General features: G+C 39.0%; 1 protein-coding gene and 1 pseudogene across 1 annotated transcript in view; both read right to left on the minus strand.

Annotated features, from left to right (window-relative positions):
• Nucleotides 1-742: 742 nt before the first annotated feature.
• TACR3 (tachykinin receptor 3) overlaps nucleotides 743-22,670 on the minus strand; it is a 51,404-nt gene continuing 29,476 nt past the window's right edge. The window contains exons 5-6 of the mRNA XM_006100271.3: nucleotides 2,784-2,980; nucleotides 743-1,267 (exon numbers count right to left, since the gene is read on the minus strand). Of these exons, the coding sequence (XP_006100333.3) occupies nucleotides 955-1,267; nucleotides 2,784-2,980 (510 nt within the window). The 3' untranslated portion in view covers nucleotides 743-954. The remainder of the gene's footprint in view (nucleotides 1,268-2,783; nucleotides 2,981-22,670) is intronic.
• LOC102421202 lies at nucleotides 16,266-17,549 on the minus strand (annotated as a pseudogene).

The raw sequence follows: 22,670 nt of genomic DNA on the forward strand, positions 1-22,670 counted from the left end.
GGGTAAAGAGGCGAATAAATGGTGATGGAAGAAGACTTGACTTGGGGTGGTAAACACAATACAATATACAGATGATGTATTATAGAACTGGACACCTGAAACCTATATAATTTTATTAACCAATGTCACCCCAATATGTTAAATAAAATTTTCATCTTAAGTATTTATGAAAAATAAAATAAAGAGTATCATAGGAATTTGCTTTGTCGTTTTAAGGTTCAATTTTGACTCTTCTTAGTTTGGCACTTTAAAATATGTAATGGTCAAGGAGTAAATGATTATTATTTTTCTTTTGAAACAACTTTCTCAGAAAAAAATAAAGAGAATGACATGTAGCTCCTTAGTGATTTGACTAGATTTCCTTTTCAGTTACATTTCAAGGAGATAATTTTTAAATCTTAAATTTTTAAATTAAAATTTTTAAATCATTCTATAAAATGTGTTCTCTTGAGAAAAAAATGCTCATCAATTTCTACTCTTTGAGGTTATTTTTCTATTATTCTAGTGGAAAAATTAGTCATTTAACATTTTTTCTGTTATAGCTATAGATGAAGTTGTTTTATTTTATATAGATTTTGATTGTATTCACTCACAACATTGCATTTGAAAGCTTCTTTAATCTTTTGGAAAAATCATATGTCACTTTAGTTTCACTAATGTATAAGTTTTAAATGGAAAACAAAGAACTTTACAAGTATTTTTCAGTTTGTTACATATAATAATTTAGAATTTTCAAAGGATGAATTTAAAGCCTGTTTTCTTTTTGAGGGAGGCAAATATCCTAGTAATGTCTTTGTGATATTTATATGCTACCTTTCCCTACTGAAGCATCTCTGCCTAAAAATTGCCCTTCTCTTTCAGGAGAGTAGGCAGGACAGGACTAATACATGGTGAGGAGAAAGGGGCCTAGGCTGCCACCATGGTGGCCTCACCCTTTCACCTCAGGGAATGGATTTAGGGACACTCGTCCACGGAGGTATAGGGTGAGCTTATGAAACTGGAGGTGGTGGAGGCGGACTTGGAATTCCTGCGGGAGCAGCTATTGGAGCTTGGGTCTCTTGGTGTCGCTCTCTTCTTCTGGCTGGATTTGGCGTTGACAGAGTCGCTGGGGTCAAACACCACTGTCACCGACTCCATCCTCGTCACCGTGTACAGGCTGCTTTGCCTGGTGGGGTGGAACCTGGTGGCCTTGAGCTCCAGCTCATCATAGCTGGACACTTCGATGAAAGGACACCAGCGAAAGGCTCTCTTGAAGCCAGCTCGAAACCTGAGAAGTGGGCCACAGGGAGAAAGAGTCATGTTTTCAAGAGGAAATTTCTTTCACTGCCACAGAAAGCCCTCGGTAAGGCATTTAGCCAACTCAGTGTTTTAATCTGATTTTCTAGTCACACTCTTAGAATTTAGGCCACAGCATTGGTACTAGTCTTTTAAGTTCTTCTTGTTTGCTTTGAATCTTAATATACCGTCAAGGAGAAGCAAGTCATCAAAGAGTAAAAGGACAGGTAATCAATATAACAAAGAAACAGTGTACATTTCTTCAATAATTGTATACATTTCCGTAAGTGCAATTGAATTAGTCTTGCCACTTAAGGCACTTAAATATGACATATTTGGAAACAGCTTTTTTCAGTTATAATTACACATTTATAAATTAAAGTCTTATTTAGTGTTAGAATTAATTGCTAAACTTGATGGGTGTTTTTTTATTTTTATTTTTAGAAGAGTTTATTTGAGCCAAACTGACAACATGTACCAGGGAGCAAGATCTCAAATGCCCCCTAATCATGATGGTTTTTATCTAACCACATGTGAAAGTGTAAAATCCTCGGCTTTGTAAACTATTAAATGAAGTTTATCAAAAAAAGATGTACTGCTTGTAGGGTGGCTTGAATTGATATGTGGCTTATGCAATGAGTAAAAAAAGAGTAAGAATTAAGTAGTTAACAAACTTAAGGCACAGTGTGGTGGAGGCCCAGTTGGAAAGAGAGCTCAGAATTTAGCTCATCTAAATTACTTAGATGAAGTTCCGTTTCTCCTTGTGCTCAAAGTAGCTCAAAACGCATTGATTTATTAAGGAAATTATCGGTCCTATGAAATTAACCCCACTCATCCATGTGCTGACCTTACAACTTAGGTGATTTTTACCTGGAAACCACATTTTACTTTTTTTTCTAGCCTTAAATTTAACTGTAAATATTCCTTCTTTTTTTTTAACTTCACTTTAAAAATAGCTTTTCCCTGACCACCTCAACTTCTTCACAACCCATTCCCATGGTGCACCCTCTCTTATTCACTGAGCTCCTTATGCAGGAAGGTAGATTGGAATTCCCCTTGTCTGTATTGTTGCCTCTATCACACTCACAGCAACATCTTCCATTTACAAGTTTATTTACAAAACACGCCTTTTAGTAGAGTACACTCACATATGCCATCATCTGTGCAGGCCTATGAAGTATCTTCATTTCTTTGAGGACCTGAGCACATCTTCAGCTCCCCCTCTTCATCATGAGTGCATCCCTTTTTCCTTGGCATATACAACTATGAAAGTCTTGGAGGGAGGATTTGGCCCCTATAAAAACTGTCCGGTTAGATTCTCTGAGAGCATTGTTTTGAGGGTGAGGTATTTTATGTAATAGGGGAGAGTCTAGAAAAATATCCAGCTCTGTGCTCCTCTCAGTGAATTTTTCCATTTTAAATTCACACCAAGAAGTTGGAACAACATTATATGCTTCCAGTGATGCCAGGAGGGACAAGAAACTGGCATTGGGCCATTTTGTTTTTACCTTTTATTCAGACAGCAGTAGATGATGGGATTGTACATGGTCGAGCTCATGGCCAGCCAAAAGCTCGCCAGGTAGACCTGCTGGATGTATTTCCACCGATTTAGTTCTAGATAGATTGCAGTGAGGATGAAGTAAATATGATAGGGCAGCCAGCAGATGGCAAATGTCACCACAACAATAATCATCATTTTTACAACCTAGAAGAAAAGAAGGAAAAGGTCATACTTGGAAAATTTAAAAGTCATGAAATATATTACTTTCAATAGCTTCCTGAAAATCATATTTTTCCTGGCAGTGCAGTTAAATCCATAGCATGCCTATGGAATAGTCAAGATATGTTTTTAAATGGGAGGTAATAAAGGGACATTGCTATGATAAATCTCAAGGAAACATGCTTGTGTCACCATTCCATCTTTACCTAACCTGAGTGAATGGGTGGCACTAAATTAAACTGAAACAAATTTGGTTTAATAGGTCTGTCTACTAAATTTTTTCATACTTCTTTTGGGAGTTTAGAAATAATATAATGTTCAGAATATCTTAAAATAATTTTGAGGCTTACCCACAGTTAGATCAGAACACAAACTAGAGAGTCTTGACATAAATGGCCTATATAGCACCTTAGAACTATGAAAATATATCATCTGTGTACTGGGCTTGTCAGTTTTTAAAAGTATTTTTAAAATTGATTTTTAGAGAGAGAGGATGGGAGAGGGAGAGAGAAAAATATCTATGTGAGGGAAACATCGATTGATTGCCTCCTGCACATCCCCTACAGGGGATACAGTCCACAACTTGGGCATGTGCCCTGATCAGGAATCAAACCAGCAACCTTTTGGTGGGTGCACAGGACAACACCCAACCAACTGAGCCCCACAGGCCAGGGCTGGACTCGTCATCTGACTACAAGCTGGAGATTCAAATGAAAGCTGGCAAGATTGAAGATCATAAGAGACACGATTCTAGAAATAGACAAAGCATGAAATGGATCAGTGTGGAAGGCACAGCTTTCCCAAGGGCCTAATCACTGTACCATCAGGTGACTAGTACTGAGCTGCTAGAAATTGGCCACCAGAGCTGAAAATCCAGGTCAGTAGCTCACAGAATGTCATCATTGACTCTACCATGTAAAGTCTTTTGTATTTAAGTCTTTTGATTTTCTCAGACTTCTTTGAATTGTATTTTCCCCCTAAAGATCTGTGTTCAGAGTTCTGCATTGTATCTCTCCTCTTTCTTATTCATATATTTGTAGAATAGAAGTAAGAGCCATATTTTATTACTACCTATGACAATGTGCATAGTACAGGCTACTATGTTAAATATAGTATCAGCAAATGAATGTTTTTGTACAGACTGACCACAAACTCCCTAAGCGTAAACTTGCTTTCCAACAATACTAGTAGATGAAGAGCTACATAGGCTATGAGAGTCTTTTAAAGTGGCTTCCAATCGCCAAGTCTAGAACATGGGGAAATTAAAGTAAATGTGCAGAATTTTATTAAGTTAAAATGCACAGGAGGTATCAGAAAACTTATTATTCACATATATATGGTCTTAAGGATCTTGTTGCAAAACATTTAGTAACTTATTAGAAGGTTTCTTTTTAAAAAATCTAAAAGACCCTAGGCATAGGCCTCTGCTCACACAATCTTGTGAAGTGATTTTAGATATATCAAACTTAGGACCCCAGGTTTCCTGTAAATGCAAAAGCAAGCTCTTGAGTGAACAAAAAATGCCTTGCTTTGTGAAATGGTGAACTGATTAAATTGAAAAAGTAATCCTGTCCCTCACAAAATGTCAAGTAAAAGAATACTTTGCAGCACAAACCTTGAGAAATGATAAACGTGAAAATGCTGTGAGCAGTTCCCCTGTGTGGGTCATGGCTGGACAGTGGCATTAGCACAGACAGGGTATAAATACTAAGCAGGAGAGTTGGCAGAGTTCTTGAAACTCCTGAGATTTTTAGGCAAGATAAGAGAGTGGGATAGAGATGATGCAAAGCTGTCACCATGTCTTGACAAATTTTATTACAACTTGACATAAAGATTGATTGACAATAACAGATGATTACTAGAATTAGTGGGGCGATCACATTATGATATATAAAAATGTTGAATCACAATGTGTACACCTGAAACTAATATAACTAATATAATATTGTATACCAACTATAATTAAAATAAAAAACGTTATAAGCCAAATAAAAAAAGGCAAATCTTAGAAAAAAAGACTAATCTATAAATCCTAGGCTCTGATTTTTATTATTCACTTAGTAGAGTTTGTTGAAAAGGTGAATTTTTTAAAATTTCAAATAGGGACCTTTGAATGAAAAGGAGGTAGAGAAGACACAACTGATTTCTGTATGCACTGAGGTAACAGTTAATGGTTTAATCAAGATGCAGATTAAGAGGTAGATATAAAACCTTACTTTTCTGGGGGCTAAACAGGGGTTTCAGAAGGTTGTGTATTCATTTTGAGCAAACAGATGCAAACAAAGGAAATACCAGTTGACAAAGAGTGGTATCGCCAGATTGATAAATGATCTGCATTAAGTACGATAATCCTTTTTTGTAACTTTAGATTTCTGCTTTTGTAGTTCATATCCAGTATGCTCCCAGTATCTTTCATAGTTTCAGATACAGTAAAATAAAGTAAGCTTTTGGGACTTTCTTTTGAATCTAATTAAGTGCAAATTATTGTATCAAGAGATAAGATAAAACAGCCCCTGATTTTTTTTTCAAAATTTTATTGTCATAAACATCTACACTAACAAAAGAGAAAGATGCAAATTGACCGTACCTTTGAGATGCCCACCAGCCAATCAGGAGTATGCAAATTAACCCAACAAAGATGGCAGGTTAATTTGCATACGCAGGTGCTGAGCGGCCAGGGGCGAGGCAGGACACTTGCATCGCCATGGCGATGATGCAGGCGTTCTGCACCACCCCAGCTGCTCAGGGCCTCTGGGCAGTGTGGGAAGGTGGAAAGGAAGCTCCAGCCAGAGAGAAGGCAGTGCCAGCAGCCAAGGGAAGGAAGGCCCATTCTTGCATGAATCTTCACACATCGGGCCTCTAGTACATAATATGAGATTTATCATCTTAATCATTTTAAGTTCAGTTATACTAACTTTTTAAAAAAAATTTTAAATATATTTTTAAATATATTTTATTTTATTGATTTTTTACAGAGAGGAAGGGAGAGGGATAGAGAGTTAGAAACATAAATGTGAGAGAAACATTGCTCAGCTGCCTCCTGCACACCTCCTACTGGGGATGTGCCCACAACCAAGGTATGTGCCCTCGACCAGAATCGAACCCGGGACTTTTCAATCCATAGGCCAACACTCTATCCACTGAGCCAAACCGGTTAGGGCCAGTTATACTAATTAATATTGTTGTGCAGCCATCTCCACCATCCATCTCTAGAACTCTTTACATCTGGTGAAATTGAAACTCTATTCCCATTAAATAACACCTCTTCATTCTCTCCTCTCCTTAGGGCCTTTACTCAAATAAAAAGAATTCTATATGTTTTTCTTTAAGATTGATTGATATTGGGTATTCATGAAGCTGAAAGACTTATCCAGCTTCTGAGGCAATGGGATTTATTTTTCATGGTAATGTGGACATTGCAGCCATCCATTGTCCTTGGCACAGAAACTTACCAGTAGGAGGAATAAGGGAGGTGGGACAAATGAAGAAGCACTTGCAGTAACATTGCCTATTTCTCATAGTTAAGAATCCATTTTAATTACATAGGCAGGGTTGAAATGCATGTCATCCTTAGTGAGAAGCAGCTTTGGGTACCTTTTCTTCATGTATTAAAAGGAAAAAAAGACCTTTGATTTTTGTACCCTGTGTAGGTTAGACTGGAATGCCTGTGGCTGTTCTTATCTGCCATGTTAAGTTAGTGCAGGATAGATGATTTTGAGGTTTGGGACATAAAAGAAAAAAAAATCAGTCTAGGAAATGAAATAAAATACTGCCAACCATAAAATAAGTTTAGGAGTTACAGTCTTCAGGGTATTATTTATTCTTTTAAAATGTCTGAATGGAAATTTAACTCTACATGACAAGGAACTTCTTGTTTTGATTAGAAGCTCCTCAGAGTATATTATTGGAAGAATCATCCCATGGACCACACATACCCTATCACTTCTCTATACCTTTTGTCAGCCCAAATGTTCTCAAGTGGTAATTATATCTTTTTAGGTCAAAATTATAGGCCTGTTTATTTTAACTGCATATTAGCAAAGTAAAATATTTTTATGAGTAAGATATGAAAAAAAACTTTAAAGAAAAGCATCAAAATCTACAGTACCACTTCCTGAGGTATTTAGGTTGGGTTTTGCTGCTTCAGTTTCAAAGGCTGTGGTTAAAAATATCATTCCCAGTGAGAAAATAAGAACTAAGGAGTAACACCTGTGAAAAAAAGTGCACAATGTTCCAGAAGAGTTGAATTTTGCCAGTAATTTCAAAATTAGATGAGCCTATAGGCATATTATTTTAGTGTTATCTGAGAAATTTAATACTGTTGCCCAATCCAAGATGTATATCTAAATAACATTAGCTTAGAGCAATACCTGTAAGTAATTATGTCAAGCCCAAACCACGAGTTTGTGTATGTAGATTTACAATGATCTATAGCAAAAGAAAGGAGTGCAGCCATCAAAAGCAAGACAAGATGAAATAGAAAAGAAGTACATTAAGGCAAAGGGAATAAAAACTGGTGTTATGGGATTATGGTTAGAGATAAAAACTTAGGCTTATTATGAACTGAATTGTGTTCCCTGAAAATTCTTTTTTAAGTTTACAAAGCCCTTTTATTTATTTAAGTTTAGTTCTAGCTCTATTGAGATATAATTGGCATGTAACATTATGTAAATTAAAAATACAATATGACGATTTGATACATGTGTATATCATGAGGTGATTATCACAGTAGGATTAGTTAACAAACACCTCCACCATTTCACATAATTATCTCTCTTTTTTTTGTGGTGACTACATTTAAGATTTACTCTTTTCGTGACTTTCAAATATATAGTACAATATTGTTAATTATAGTCATTATGCTGTACATTGGATTTCCAGAGTGTGTTCATTCCATAACAGGGCAGTTGGAGGGCCTGCAAGTGAGGTCCCCAGCGACTTGTGGGCTGGCTTCCAGATTTTAGTAAAAGGCTTAGTGTTTCTTACATTCATTTAAAAATCTTATGAATATATATGAACTTATTAAATCTTCATTACAAACCCTTGACCACAATATTTATCCATTTTATGGATGAGAGACTTAAAACCAAAATGGTATAGTGATTTCTCAAAATCCCAAAGGCAAGTTCATAGATAGAGTTACTGGGTACTTTAATTCTTAATTACCCAAGGTTCATTTTGTATACATTCTGCTTCTCAAGATCCTTAGAAATAGGCTTTGCTTCTTTCCTCATTTAGCATGCTCAATTATAATTAAAAATCTAATAGATATGTATTTCTCTTCTAATAGTGTTGTCAAGACATAGAAGAGGCTGATTCTGGAAGTAAATGTAAATAAAACATTCTTAGAGCATTATGCTAAGTGAAATAAGCCAGTCAATGAAAGAAAAATACCACATGATCTCACTCATTTATGGATAATTAAGACCATTATAAACTGATAAACAAAAATAGATACAGAGGCAGAGCAACATCGAACAGACTGTCAAACTACAGCGGGAAGGCTGGGGAGGGTTTCGGGGGGTGGGTAAGAGATCAACCGAAGGACTTGTATGCATGCATATAAGCATAACCAATGGACACAAGACACTGGGGGGTATGAGAGGGGAAGGTCAAGGGGAGAAAAAAAAAGGAGACATACATAATACTCTTTGTAATACTTTAAGCAATAAAACAATTAAAAAACAAAAAAACAAACAAAACAAAACATTCTTATGTACAGTAAATCCTTGGGTATTCAAGTGCATGAATTTATATCCCTAATCTAGACCTCTCCACTACCCTTGTGTATTTTTTTCCCTTATGAACTTTAGGTATTTTGTATATTTGTTTGTGTTTTGATATATTTCTTCACTTCTCAACAGTGACAAATTCTTTTTCAACAATTGGAGTTTTAAAACTTAAATATCATTTATTTAGTCCCATAATTCTCTTGCCATAACTCAGTGATTTTGTTTTTTGTGTTTAGTTCACAAAGTACAGCTTATTCTAGGCCCTCTCCTTCTTTGTCTTGTTTCTAGCAACTGATTTCCCTATGATTTGTTTTTATTTTTTTCCAACTCTAAACTCTTTATCCTTGCATGTATTTTTATCTTTTATTTGTTATTTTTTAAATTATTATTATTTTTTTATTGATTTTCAGAGAGAAAGGGAGAGGGAGAGAGAGAGAGAAACATCACTGATGAGAGAGAATCACTGATCAGCTGCCTCCTGCACACCACCCACTGGGGATGGAGCCCACAACCCGGGCATGTGCCCTTGACTAGAATCAAACATAGGACCCTTCAGTCCTCAGGCCGACGCTCTATCCACTGAGCCAAACTGCGTAGGGCTGCATGTACCTTTAAACTGAAAGTGTTCTTTTCGGGGCTACAAATCTGCAAATCATAAAGAATGAGCAGGCTCCTCTCCTGTTGGCCAGCTATGTGTCCTCCAGGATGGCAAAGCATTGAAACTCTCATAGTCTTAAAAGGAATAATGAGATAAGTAAAACAGCGTCTTTCTCTCCTGCACTGCAGCACCCTCCACACTTCACACATCCCTCTGAGCTCTGCCCACTGTCTTATTGCAGATGCTGCATCACTCCAGAAAATTAGCCAAGTGGCAGATGAACAAGCAAAACTTTAAAAGAACCCCTTTAAGCCACCGCTGCCCCTCAGATAGGTGACTGTCTCAAAGACATCTCAAAATGTCATGTTTAAAACAAGCTCCTTCTCTTGCCCAGCTCCCCACCCCAAAGCTTTCTTCCTGTGAAGGGAATCTCGGTAAGTGGCGCCACCACCTCTCCAATACCTGAAGTTAGAGACTTAGAAGGCGTGCTTGTTTCTTTGCTTTCCCCCATTTTCACTGCCCCATTCAATACCTACAGTGGTTCTCAACTTTCTGGCCCTTTAAATACAGTTCTTCAAGTTGTGACCCAACCATAAAATTATTTTCGTTGCTACTTCATAACTGTAATGTTGCTACTGTTATGAATCGTAATGTTAATATCTGATATGCAGGATGGTCTTAGGTGACCCCTGTGAAAGGGTCATTTGGCTGCCAAAGAGGTCACGACCCACAGGTTGAGAACCGCTGAATACCTAGGAAAATCCTAATGGCCAAGTCACCAAAATATGCCTGAGCCTTTTCATGGCTTGTCATCTCTACTGCTATAACCTCTGAGAAAGCATCATTATCTTTCTCCTGGGCAACTGCAATAACCACCTAATTAGACTTTGCTTCCAAACAGCAGTTAAAGTGACTTTCTAAAATAAAACCAAATCCACTTACTCTTGCTCAAAACTTCTGCTGTGTTTTGCTTCTTCTGCCTTATTCTCCAGTCTCACCCACCACATACTCCCTTTGGTTCTTTCTGCTCCAGCACTCTTGTTTCTGATCCTTCAACGTATCAGTCACATTCCCTTTCCAGACATTGATCACTTAGTCCAGTGGTCGGCAAACTGCGGCTCTGCAAACTGCGGCTCCTGAGCCACATGCGGCTCTTTGGCCCCTTGAGTGTGGCTCTTCCACAAAATACCGGCTCTTCCACAAAATACCAACTTCTGCGCATGGGGCCACGAAGTTTCAATCGCACTGTACGTACGCGCCCACACGTGGTATTTTGTGGAAGAGCCACATTCAAGGGGCCAAAGAGTCGCATGTAGCTCGTGAGCCGCAGTTTGCTGACCACAGACCTAGTCTTTCCTGTCTGGGGTGCTCTTCATCCAGGTCCTTTTTTTTTTTTTTGGCCTTATTTCTTCTAACTGATAAAAGCTCAGCTGTAGTGATATATTCTCCAGCAGGTATCACCTTGTTTAATAGTGACCCTAATACTATCACCTTGTTTAAAGGTGACCCTCATTGCAGTTATTTTTTTTTCCGTATTACTCTATTTCCTTCAGCATTCCAAGTACGATTGGTCCTTATTTTGTTACTAGAGGCCTGGTGCACAGATTCGTGCACTGGTGGGGTCCCTCAGCCTGGCCTGTGCCCTCTTGCAATCCTGGACCCCTCAGGGGATGTTGGACTGCTGGTTTTGGGCCTTCAGAGATCGGGCCAAAACCGGCAGTCTGACATCCCCCCAAGGGATCTAGTAGTGCACGAAGCAGCAAGAGGCTGGGGAGGAGCCAGAACCCGGGCCCAGTGCCGCTCTGCTCCTGCTCATCCTGGCCCCACTGTACCTGCTGCTACGGCTGGGTAGCTGGGTAGCGCTGCCACAGAGGCAGGAGAGGCTCATGCTGTTGCAGCTGGACTTGCCAGCCATGAGCCCAGCATCTGACACCCATCTGCTGAGTGGTGCTCCTGCTGTGGGAGTGCACTGACCAGTAGAGGGTAGCTCCTGTGTTGAGCATCTGCCCCCTGGTTTTTAGTGTGTGTCATAGCTACTGGTTGAGCAGTCAAGCCGTCAATCAGTAGCTTAAGGTTTTATATAGAGAGATTCTAGAGAGTCTTTGTGTCCTGCCAGAATGCAAATCCTTTGAGGGCCTTGGCCACATCAGTTTTGTTTACCCTATATCTCTATAGCATAGAAGAATACACACAGCACAGGATGGCCCTCCTTTGAATAAATGAATAAATAAACACATGAACAATATAGTAATGATTGACATTCTTATATAGGGTATAGGGCTATGATAGCTTGTATAAAATACACCTTCAACCTCATACAGGCTACTGAGAGAACATTATCAAGTTTCTCTTCAGATTCTCTCTATATTGCAAAAATCAATATTATATTGATAATTTTGCACTGTGCATTATAGTCTATAACACTGGTCATATTTTTAGCAGTCATAGGTAGTGCTGGTCATAAGAGTCTTCATATAGTTAACTATGGTGCTGTGATAAATGAATGGATGAAGAACCAGGAGCTATAAGTTTTAGTCACAACTTTTCTAGCAAATTATCTGTGTGATCTTGCAGAATTTATTTAACCTCTTTAAGTCTCAGTTTTCTCATATGTAAAATGAGATGAATCTCACAGCATTGAGATAAAGGTTATTTAAAAATGATGCTTTTAAGGATCTGAGGAAAACTATCAAAATTATAATTATGTTTTAATAGCTAAAATAAATGAATAAATAAATACATGAATAATATCGTAATGATTGACATTCTCATATAATAACTGTCTTAGCTTGGGCTGCTATAATAACATATCATATAGTGTGGTGGCTTAAATAACAGACATTTATTTTCTTACAATGATCAGCTTTCAGTTTTCAGCAAGGCACTGTATATGAAGGGAATTATGATCTCCTAACTGATTTTCTGCTTTTTAATCAGCATGGTAGCACTTGAAGGACCTTTTTCCTTCTTCTAATTAATATTGGCGTCCCTATTCCCATTGGTATGCAACTGCTATTCTGTCCATCATCCTCAGTTCTTTTTGGGTGCCCTTTTCCTTTACAGATTTAGCATGTGAAGCATGCCTGGTGTTTCTTTAAAGTGTCAGCGACAATCATTATCATCTAGGCTTAGTTGGCTGTGGCAAAAGGATTTAGAAATTCCTATTTCAGAGATTTGTAAAATGCTGCCAGATCATGTTGAAGAATGATGAAATAATGAAGCTGAAATAATCCGAGGTTAATACCTGAGAATAAAAAGGTAAGAAGCATTCACAATGTATTATTTCAACTGTTCTAAGTATTCCCAAATAAAAACAGATTAAAGACAGGGTTTGGAGGACTACAAAGGATTAGAAAAACCCAATCATTTGGAAATACACTGCATACAGCATGTAGAAGTACAGACACTCATAGTCCTTTTGGGATCTAATCTCTAAGCAAAGTAGGAGAGAAAAGTCTCTGAAACCTTTACAGAAATGAAATAAATATGAATCAGTAACAGAAAGACATCTGAAAAGACTTAGAACAAGTAATTAAAATCACACATGTAAAGGGTTTGTACAAAATAGTGTGACAGAAAACAACAACATTACTTTTCTATTTATAAGCTCTCCTGACTTGATGGAAAGTGAAATTGAGTATATAAAGGATATTTTGTTTGCTGAGACAGGGAATAGATATAGATGGGAATTTGCAAGTTTGGAATTATTTAAATAACAGGGCTACAGTTTGAATAGTAGGAACAGTGCTAAGTTTGTCTTGAAAAATTGTGGGTGAAAGGTTTTTCTGGAGCATAGAAATGTATTAAGGAGGTGACGGCAAGCAGGAAGGGGGAAAGGTGGAGAAGGAGATAAAGAGGAAAAGTCATACACACAATTGCCTGAGGGGTATGAAGTTCTGAGAGGCAAACCCCCTTTGAACTAATTTACAAAATCCTCAGTGAAATTCATTTTTCATTCAGGACACACAAAAATGAAAAACAGTGATATGTGACGTTTGCTAAAATCTTGGTCACAAAAAATAATGGTAAATAGAAACTGTAGATTACTGGGAACAGGCTATCATAAAAAACTGAAGGGGTAAAAGTTACTTATAGGCACTATGTTGCAGGGAGGAAGTTGTCCTGCTAGGCACTTTATTTTTTTTTAAATATATTTTATTGATTTCTTACAGAGAGGAAGGGAGAGGGACAGAGAGTTAGAAACATCAATGAGAGAGAAACATCGACCATCTGCCTCCTGCACACACCCCCCACTGGGGATGCGCCAGCAACCAAGGCACATGCCCCTGACCAGAATCGAACCCGGGACCCTTCAGTCCGCAGGCCGACGCTCCATCCACTGAGCCAACCCGGCTATGGCATGCTAGGCACTTTAAATAATGGCATTGTCCATTTCTGCAAAGATTATGTAAAAATGGAAAGGTGCAATAATTTTAACAGAAACTGTTTCCTCTAAGGCAGGAATGAAGAAAGAGCTAGAATAGAAAGTAAAATGAAAAGGGCTCAGTAGCTAACTGCCAACGAGGGATGAGAAAAAGAAGGAAAATATCCAAGTCAAACAGAGAATTAGTTTCCTCAATTTCCTTTCAGCTAAAGGATGAACTGTTACAGAATGGAGTGGAGAGAAGCACCACCCTAGTTCCTCAATTAATACCACTCACACTTGCCAAGACCTCACATCTGCAAAACAGAGCAGAGATCCTCGTTAGTTCCAGGAAGCTACCAGAAACTGTGAAATGACTTAACCAGAGGGACACATTTCTAAAAATCTTAAGTAATGACTTTGTTATAGATTGAATTGTGTCCCCCTAAAATTCATATGGTAAAGCCCTAACCCTCAAGTACTTCAGAATGTGACTATCTCTAGAGATAGGTCTTTAAGGAGCTAATTATGTTTCAATGAGGTCATATAGATCAGTGGTTCCCAACGTGGAGCACACACCCCACGGGGGGCCATTTGATTTTTAAGGGGGGCAATTTAAGAATGAGTTATTAATAGTGAATTTTTTTACATTTCTTATGGTACTAGGTTCCTCATGTACGGTATATAAATACATATTGTGACATATTTATGCATTTCAGTTCTGTTCTCTATTATATGTTTGAAGACTTTATTTGCTATTTTTTCATATCACTTCATATTACTATTTTTTAAACAATTTCTTAGTGATTTCTTCCTCAGTACTTCAACTGTCCTTTCGTTCTTTTATTTTTCTCTTTCATGGATGCCATGTTCTTTGGAAGCTTGTTTAGAGCAAGTTAATGGCCTTTTAGGCTTTCTCCACATGAATAGGAGTGCACTTTTTGAATAATAAGAATTACATGTCACGGGGGGGGGGGTGGGCATCAAGATTTTAGAGATACTTGGGTGGGGCATAGTAAAAAAAAAGATTGGGAACCACTGATATAGATGGACCTTAATTTAATAAGACTGGTGTCCTAATACGAAGAGGGGACTAGGATGCAGACAAAGATAGAGGGAAGACCACATGAAGACACTAGAAGAAGACGGCCATCTACAAGACAGGGAAAGAGACCTTGAAGGAACCAACTTGATGACACCTTGATCTTCTATTGTCAAGAACTACAGGAGGGTACATTTCTTTTTTTAAGGCATTTAGTCTGTGGTACCTTGTGTAGCATCTCTAACAAAACCAATAGACTCTTCTTTCCACTTTCCCTCACTCATCACCTCATCCACTTCTAAATCATATGTGGCAGATATCATGACATATGACTTCTATTTGTATTCTGTTACTTAACCAAGGTGAGCCATATACTTATACATTGTCATTCAGATAGCTGCTTCTGTAACTGAAATAGCTAACTTAATCGAGCATATATTATTCATTACTTCAAGCAGAGACAGCCCTTGACTATGTCAATCCCTGTGTCCTAGATGTCAACCAAAGGGACACGGGGAAAGAAAAGCCTGTCCTTTGTGTATTCTTTGGGTTTCTGGAAAAAAAATTTTGTTTTCAGAAAAAAACATTTATAGCAGATTTTATTAGTTGAGAGTCTGGGGTAAAATGGGGGACTTGTGGAAATGTTTGTTAGGCTAGTAAATATGCTATGGAGATTTGCAACACTTATACCTGAGTGTACTGTGGAGTGTACTAGATGCTATCTGTCATCCGGTGATCAGCATTATTTGACCAGGCAGTTTATATTTGATGCTAATGCAGTCAGTCCTGCACAACACTGAAGCAGTTTTCTCCTCTATGAAATAAAGAAGGTGTCCCCCCCTTCAGCATAATTTAATGTTGAGGAAATTTGGAATTTTATAATGAGTAGCATATGTATAATACAAACTTTTTACTTACTAGAATTATTTGTTTACTGGAATGCTATATCAATAATCTATACAAGAGGAATACTCATATATTTTTCTTGTGGCAAGGTGAAGAAATATTTTTATTCAATGAAATAAGGAAATATTTCAAGAACAGTTTAATTCATTCTGTAATAGAAAAGTAAGTCTCATGTTCAGTCCTGAGATTATTAATATACTCTTGAAGACATTCCCTTTGACCTGAAGATTCAGCCTTCCTCTTTGTACTGGGATGAAAAGCAGAGTACTGAGGAAGCTTAAATTCCAAAACTGGCTCTCCCTTTTAATGATTTTGACCTTTAGTAAATCACATACATAACAGCACATTTTCCTATGCATAAAATGAGAAGGTCATTGATTCATAAAGCCTTATTCTTTCCTTCATTTTTCCATTCATCTGCCCATCCATCCATTTATCTATCTATCCATTCAACCCAGAAGGCATTATGCTAGGCACTGAGGACACAATGGCGAGTAAAGTACATTTTTTGTTCAGTATTCTACAACAGAGTTGAGAATTTACCAGTGATAAAATTCTACATTTCTTTTTTTTTTTTGCTGGACATATTCTCCCCTTTATTTTGCTATTATTTCAGTTACATGCAGGAAGGGAAAAGCCTGCAGGTTCAGCAGGCCCTGGTTCAGGGTCCCAGCCCTGGTTACTGCAGGTGTCACAGTGCATCCTCTTCACTGCAGCCTCCGCCGATCATGAAGCGGAACTCCTGGAGGTTTGAGACTCCATGGAAGTGAACAAAAGCGCCAGCAACCACAAAGATGTGGAAGAGCTGATGAGAGTGAAACCAGATGTCACACTTGCCAGGAAAGAAGCGTTCGGGAATGCGGGCAGCATACAGGGCAGCCCCCGTGATATAGAGACTGGCCATCAGCATCAACCAACCCATCTGTCCTATGGTGGCAGCCTTCAGGAACCCCTCCAAGATGATATAGTGCAAGGCAGGAATGATTCCACTCAGGCCAAGTCCCAAAAACACTCCTGCTCGTACTCCTCGATACTGGGGGGTGGCAAACATGTCCCACTGGGAGACTATAATGGTTGCGATGCCCAGCACACAGATGATAATCAAGTAGATGAAGCAAGCTTGTGGTTTACAGTAGAACGAATAATAAAGCCAAGGAACAAAACTTCCCATAATCAGAAGAGCAATACCAGAGTAATCCAGTTTAGAGAAGAGTCGGGAGACCCCTTCTGAGTGGCAGTAGACTGTGTGGAAGAGCCATGAAAAAGAAAGGCAGAGAATGGCCCCCAAGAAGAATAACCCAAAGACCACCTTTTCTTGCAGAGGGGCCACAAAGAAGATGTTTGGGCGAAACATATAAAAGATCCCCAGGCACAGGAAGAATACACAACCTAAGAGATGTGTCCAGATGTTGCCTGTCTCTGTGTGTATTCTGAAAATGCTCTTAAAACAGGCCCGGAAAGAAGGCATAGGGGGCCGGTGTCCATGTAAAAGGTAATCATTATCCTTGAGCCAGTCTGGTAGGACATCATGAGGGATTACTCGCCATCGACCTTCCCAAACCTTGCAAACAAACTCTTCCATTCTTTCCATAGCATGATGGGCTTGTAAGAGAGGGGACATGCCCATAAACCTCTCCTCTTCCTGAGAAGCTTCATCATTACACTCACGTTCCTCAGAGCTTTTTTTCTGATGGGTAGAAAGAACAGATGCCTCTAAAACAGGCTCCAAATCTCCTTGGTGATTGTCATTATCACCTCTCCTTGTACCATCAAGTTGGAGTCCTTTTCTGAGCCGTATTTCTGGCTCTGGAGTCCTGATGTACTCCAATCCGTTTTTCGCTGTCTGGTTCATGGGTTACACAAGGCTTTCTTACAAAGAGACCTTTCTTTCTGTCCCTTCTTCTTGGGAGGGTGGACTCTTAGGACAGTGTGTTGACCCTAAGGGTCCCTGTTCGGGCGCCAGAGGTCCAGGGGTCCCCAAAGGTGTGGACGGAGTCGGCGAAGAAGGAATGACACGGAGAAAGCCTTCAGTTGATCAGCAGCCTAGCCAGGATCTCTAGCCAGGATCTCCAGCCAAGTTCTGGTTAGGATCTGATGTTTATTGTCTTGTTACATCTGTATTTATACCAGTCGATTTTAATCCTGTCAATTTCTATTGCAAAGGTTAGGGCGTTTCTTATCTCCATTCCAGGGAGTAAAGATTATGTAGCTTAAGCGTGATTGTTTGTAGTTAAAGTGATTAACTGCCCGCCTGGCACTTAGTTAAGGGGTTGTATCCCCTCCCTAACCTCAGGGAAAAATCCCCACCTGGGGAAACAACCTTTCTTGGAGAGGTGACCTTGGTTAAAACACATGGGGCTAAGGAGAGCAAACATATTAAGAACAATATGCTCTATATGCCAGGTCCCTTGAAACATATGCTGTGCAGATGTTTCTTTCCTGCAGCGACTGTGTCAAGCAGCAAGGATGGACCGGCTTCCGGCAGTTACATAACAGTTTCTCTTAATAGGTTATGGCGTTTGAAACTGTACAATGTTTTCTGTTGGTTGTGTTTACATATTCTCCCATTTGGAAAGAGCAATGACCTTTGTTGGCTGACATGACTTACCATATTTTTCCATGTATAAGTCGCCCCCCACTTTTCCAACCCAAAATTAAGAAATCAATATTTTAAACGTTTTGCTGGTTTTCCTCTTAAGGCCTTCTTCTTTTTTGGCACCTTAAGAAGTTGTTCTTAATCAGAAAGGATATGTGCACCCATATGTTCATAGCAGCACAATTCACCATAGCTAAGATCTGGAAACAGCCTAAGTGCCCATCAGTAGATGAATGGATTAGAAAACTGTGGTGGTGCATCTACACGATGAAATACTATGCTGCGGCATCTATCTATTTTTTGACATCTTTGTATGCTGAGAACGCTCCAGTTCCTGTTACATCTGCACACTCTCCAATTATGGCATCAGCTGATGTCAGTAACAATAAGGTTCATCATTGGAGGAAGCCTGTTTGATGAGGTACGCACCCGCATGGCTCCCTCCTTCGTTAACTTCCGTGTATAAGATGCCCGATTTTCAGTCAGGAGCAAAGGGCTCTTGTCCGGTTCGTAGCGCCAAAGTCGAAAGGAGAACCTTCCACAAAGATCTGGCACAGGACTGCAGGAGCCAGGACCTGACCCAGCAGCAGACGGCTCTTCTCCGTTCTGAACAGCCAAAAGGGGAAGCTGAATCTCCCACAAGGATCTCTCCACACAGTGAGGCACAGGACTGCCTCCACATTTCTTACAGACATTTACTTTAACCTAATTTAAACCACCTTATTTTTTCCTTTTCTTTTTTTTTGTATACTCTAACAGTATTGGAACTTATTATTCAATGAAGTTTAATTTTTAAACTGAAGACTTGTAAAGGGTTATTAGACAATGTATCATTGTGAATATAAGTAAGTACTTCATGTATTCACACATAACCTAGTTAAAACTGAAAGGACAGAACGGGACTGATAGCTGTGTCCCTAACTCCTCTTCCAAGAAAAAGCCACAGAATGTATCAGTTACTCAGCCTGCCCTTATCTCAGCCAATAGGAATGCAAGGGAAACAAACCCAAGGCCAAAAGTATGCTGACCACCCTCCTGTCTTTGTGTAACCAGACCCTAGCTGCACCCTGCCCTTGCGTCACTAGCCCCCGGCGCTCACTCAACTAACCGGAATCGGCCAAATCAGTGGTCCGAGTGAGCCCTCACCCCCCCACCCCAAGCCCTATAAAATCTTTGTTTTTTCGAGACTCGGGGCTCTCTCACATCCTGCCACTGCATAAGTGGAGGCAGAGGGACCAAGCTCAGCTTGAATAAAGGCTCTATGCTTTTGCATTGGACTCGGCGCTCCTTGGTGGTTCTGTTGGGGGTCTTGAAATCTGGGCATAACAAAACTACTTAAATTTACATTAAAAACTACGCAAGCAAAGCAGAACAGGAGAATATGGATAACATGTAGAAATGGGCATTAGTCTTAGAACGGGAAGGGAACACAAGTTTGTGGCAATTTGTCAGACAAGAAGTGGGAAACATTGAAATAAATTCTGACAAAAATCTTGTCTAAAAGCTGCACTGAAAGCTCATGGACAAAAAACATAATACATATAAGAACAAAGGTCAATCCATTTCCAGATAAGAGATTCCATATAGAATCATTTTAGCATTAAATAAAAATATAAAAATGGATTATTCGATTATGAATGGATTATTCATAGATAAGTAAAGGGGGTGAGATATACTGTGATTTACATGGACAATAGAATTAGAGAAATTTAGTTTATAAAAGGAACTTCTTTTCTTTTTTTAAAAAATATATTTTATTGATTTTTTACAGAAAGGAATTGAGAGATGATAGAGAGTTAGAAACATCGATGAGAGAGAAACATTGACCAGCTGCCTCCTGCACACCTCCCACTGGGGATGTGCCCCCAACCAAGGTACATGCCCTTGACCGGAATCGAACCTGGGACCCTAGAGTCCGCAGGCTGACGCTCTATCCACTGAGCCAAACCGGTTAGGGCTAAAAGGAACTTATTTTCTTAAAAAATTATGCATTGAGTATACATTATATAAAGGCAAAAAAGTGTTAGAATGCTGATATTATGAATTATTCCCCCCCCCCTTTTTTAACCTCTTTTACTGACATTATCTATAATACACTTTAACTGTATAAAAAGATATAAAAAGGCCATGGATTATTTCTTGTACTTAAATGTTAGCTTGGGATCTACACCAGATTCCTCTACTTATTTGAAAACATAATGTTAAGCAAGTTAGACTCCCTAAGCCTGTATTACATCACTAGTTAGATAAGTATAATAATATCTCAGAATGTTAATGAGGTTACTAAATGAGATAACATATGGACTAACAATGCTTAGGCGTATGGTCTTATAGTTAAAGATAAAAAATTAAATTAAAAATTGAGCATCTGAAGGAATATGCATCCAGATTTTATAATCTTACTGGTCACTTATTTCTAGGTGTATAATGTAACAGAGATCCAAGGTAGCTTATTTACCTTGGATTTAAATGAGATAATTTCTTTCTTTAATTGAATCAATAAAAAAAGCCTGCTTTTTTTTTTTGTTAAGCTCATCGTCTTGGGTTTTAGGTTAAATAATTGTATTTGCTTTATTTTTTTAATCATAGATTTCCCTAAATTGGCTTTTTTAAAAACAAATCGGGTCTTTCTCAAGATGGATAAAATACTTAAATGTAAGTCGTGAAACATTAAAAATACTAGAAGAAAATGTAGGCAGCAAAATCTCAGATATCTCTCATAGCAATATGTTTACTGATACATCTCTTAGCTCAAGGGAAACAAAGGAGAAAATAAACAAGTGGGATTACTTAATCTATTTGGTTAGTCTTTCTTCATTTGTAAAATGAAAATAACAATAGCGCCTACCTTGTGCACTTGTCAGAATTCAACTATCTACTCAACACACGTAAATCAAGCATCTGGCATAGTAATAAGCACAATAAATGCTAGTTTCTTTAATAGAGCTATCACAAGCACTATTCTTGCTATTAGTGATCATAAGTAGGTTTATTTTTGTCTTATGAAAAGACAAAAGTAAATGCAGATTGGGATTGCATATTTATGAGCATTAGGTACCGGATGCTTCAACACATACATTAACTTGATTAACCCTCATCAAAAATTTTTAAAAAAAGAAATAGTATTTTAGTATTTAGCTACATGTGGCTAATAGCTACCACATTAAATAGTACAGATATAGGCCATTTCCATTATTGCGGTAATTTCCATTAGACAGACTATATTCTAGAGTAAGTCGGGAAGTATAATGGAATAACGGGCAAAAAAATTTAATGGGTAAGAGAGTGGCTAAGAGTAGCCACCAGTTCTTTTCAGTTCATTGTAATGGAATGAATGGTTGTCTTGCATTCTACAGGACTGAATGGATTTGCACAATTGCCAGCCATATGAGTTTGGGCAGCTTTCACCTACCCAGAACTTCAGTTCCCTTATTTGTTAAATTTGTCCCAGGCCTACTACACAGGGATATTGTGAAGATCAGTATTGATAATGGATGAAAAAGCACCTTGTGTAATACAACAAATATCTTCCTATATAATAAAAGGCTAATATGCAAATTGACCAAACAGCAGAATGACTGGTCGCTATGACGTGCACTGATCACCAGGGATCAGATGCTCAATGCAGGAGCTGCCCCCTGGTGGTCTGTGCACTCCCACAAGGGGAGCACTGCTCAGTCAGAAGCCGGGCTCATGGCTGTCAAGTGCAGCGGCAGTGGCGGGAGCCTCTCCTGCCTCCATGGCAGCACTAATGCGAGGAGCAGACCTAAGCCAGCAGTCGGACATCCCCTGAGGGCTCCTGGACTGCGAGAGGGCACAGGCCAGGCTGAGGGACCTCTCCCCCAACCCCCACGAGTGCACTGGGCCTCTAGTATATAATAAAAGACTAATATGCAAATCGACCAAATGGTGGAACGACCCATCACTATGACATGCACTGACCACAAGGGGGCAGATGCTCAATGCAGGAGCTTCCCCCTGTTGGTCAGAGCACTCCCCCTGTGGGAGCACCGGTCAGCCAGAAGTCTTGAGCCGGGCTCACAGCTGGTGAGCGCAGAGGCGGTGGCGGGAGCCTCTCCCACCTCTGCAGCAGCACTAAGGATGTCCAACTGTTGGCTTAGGCCCACTCCCCTAAGGGCTCCTGGACTGCGAGAGGATGCTGGCTGGGCTGAGAGACACACACCCCCCCTGAGTGCACAAATTTCATGCACCGGGCCTCTAGTTCAGGGATAAAATGTCACTCAGTTTTATTTTTCTGTAAAAAAAAAGAAAAAAATATGAGAAATAAATAATACATATGTGTAAGTTATTTGCAAACTATGACTCACTATGAAATATAGGTCACTATGATGTTTAAAAAAATAAATGGCCAGTTTGATAACTTTTTATTTTCTACCATATGATGCTTCCTGATGTTCACAATACTGGCATATATATT

Source organism: Myotis lucifugus, unplaced genomic scaffold (assembly GCF_000147115.1).
Source record: "Myotis lucifugus unplaced genomic scaffold, Myoluc2.0 scaffold_306, whole genome shotgun sequence".
NCBI classification, from domain to species: Eukaryota; Metazoa; Chordata; class Mammalia; order Chiroptera; family Vespertilionidae; genus Myotis; species Myotis lucifugus.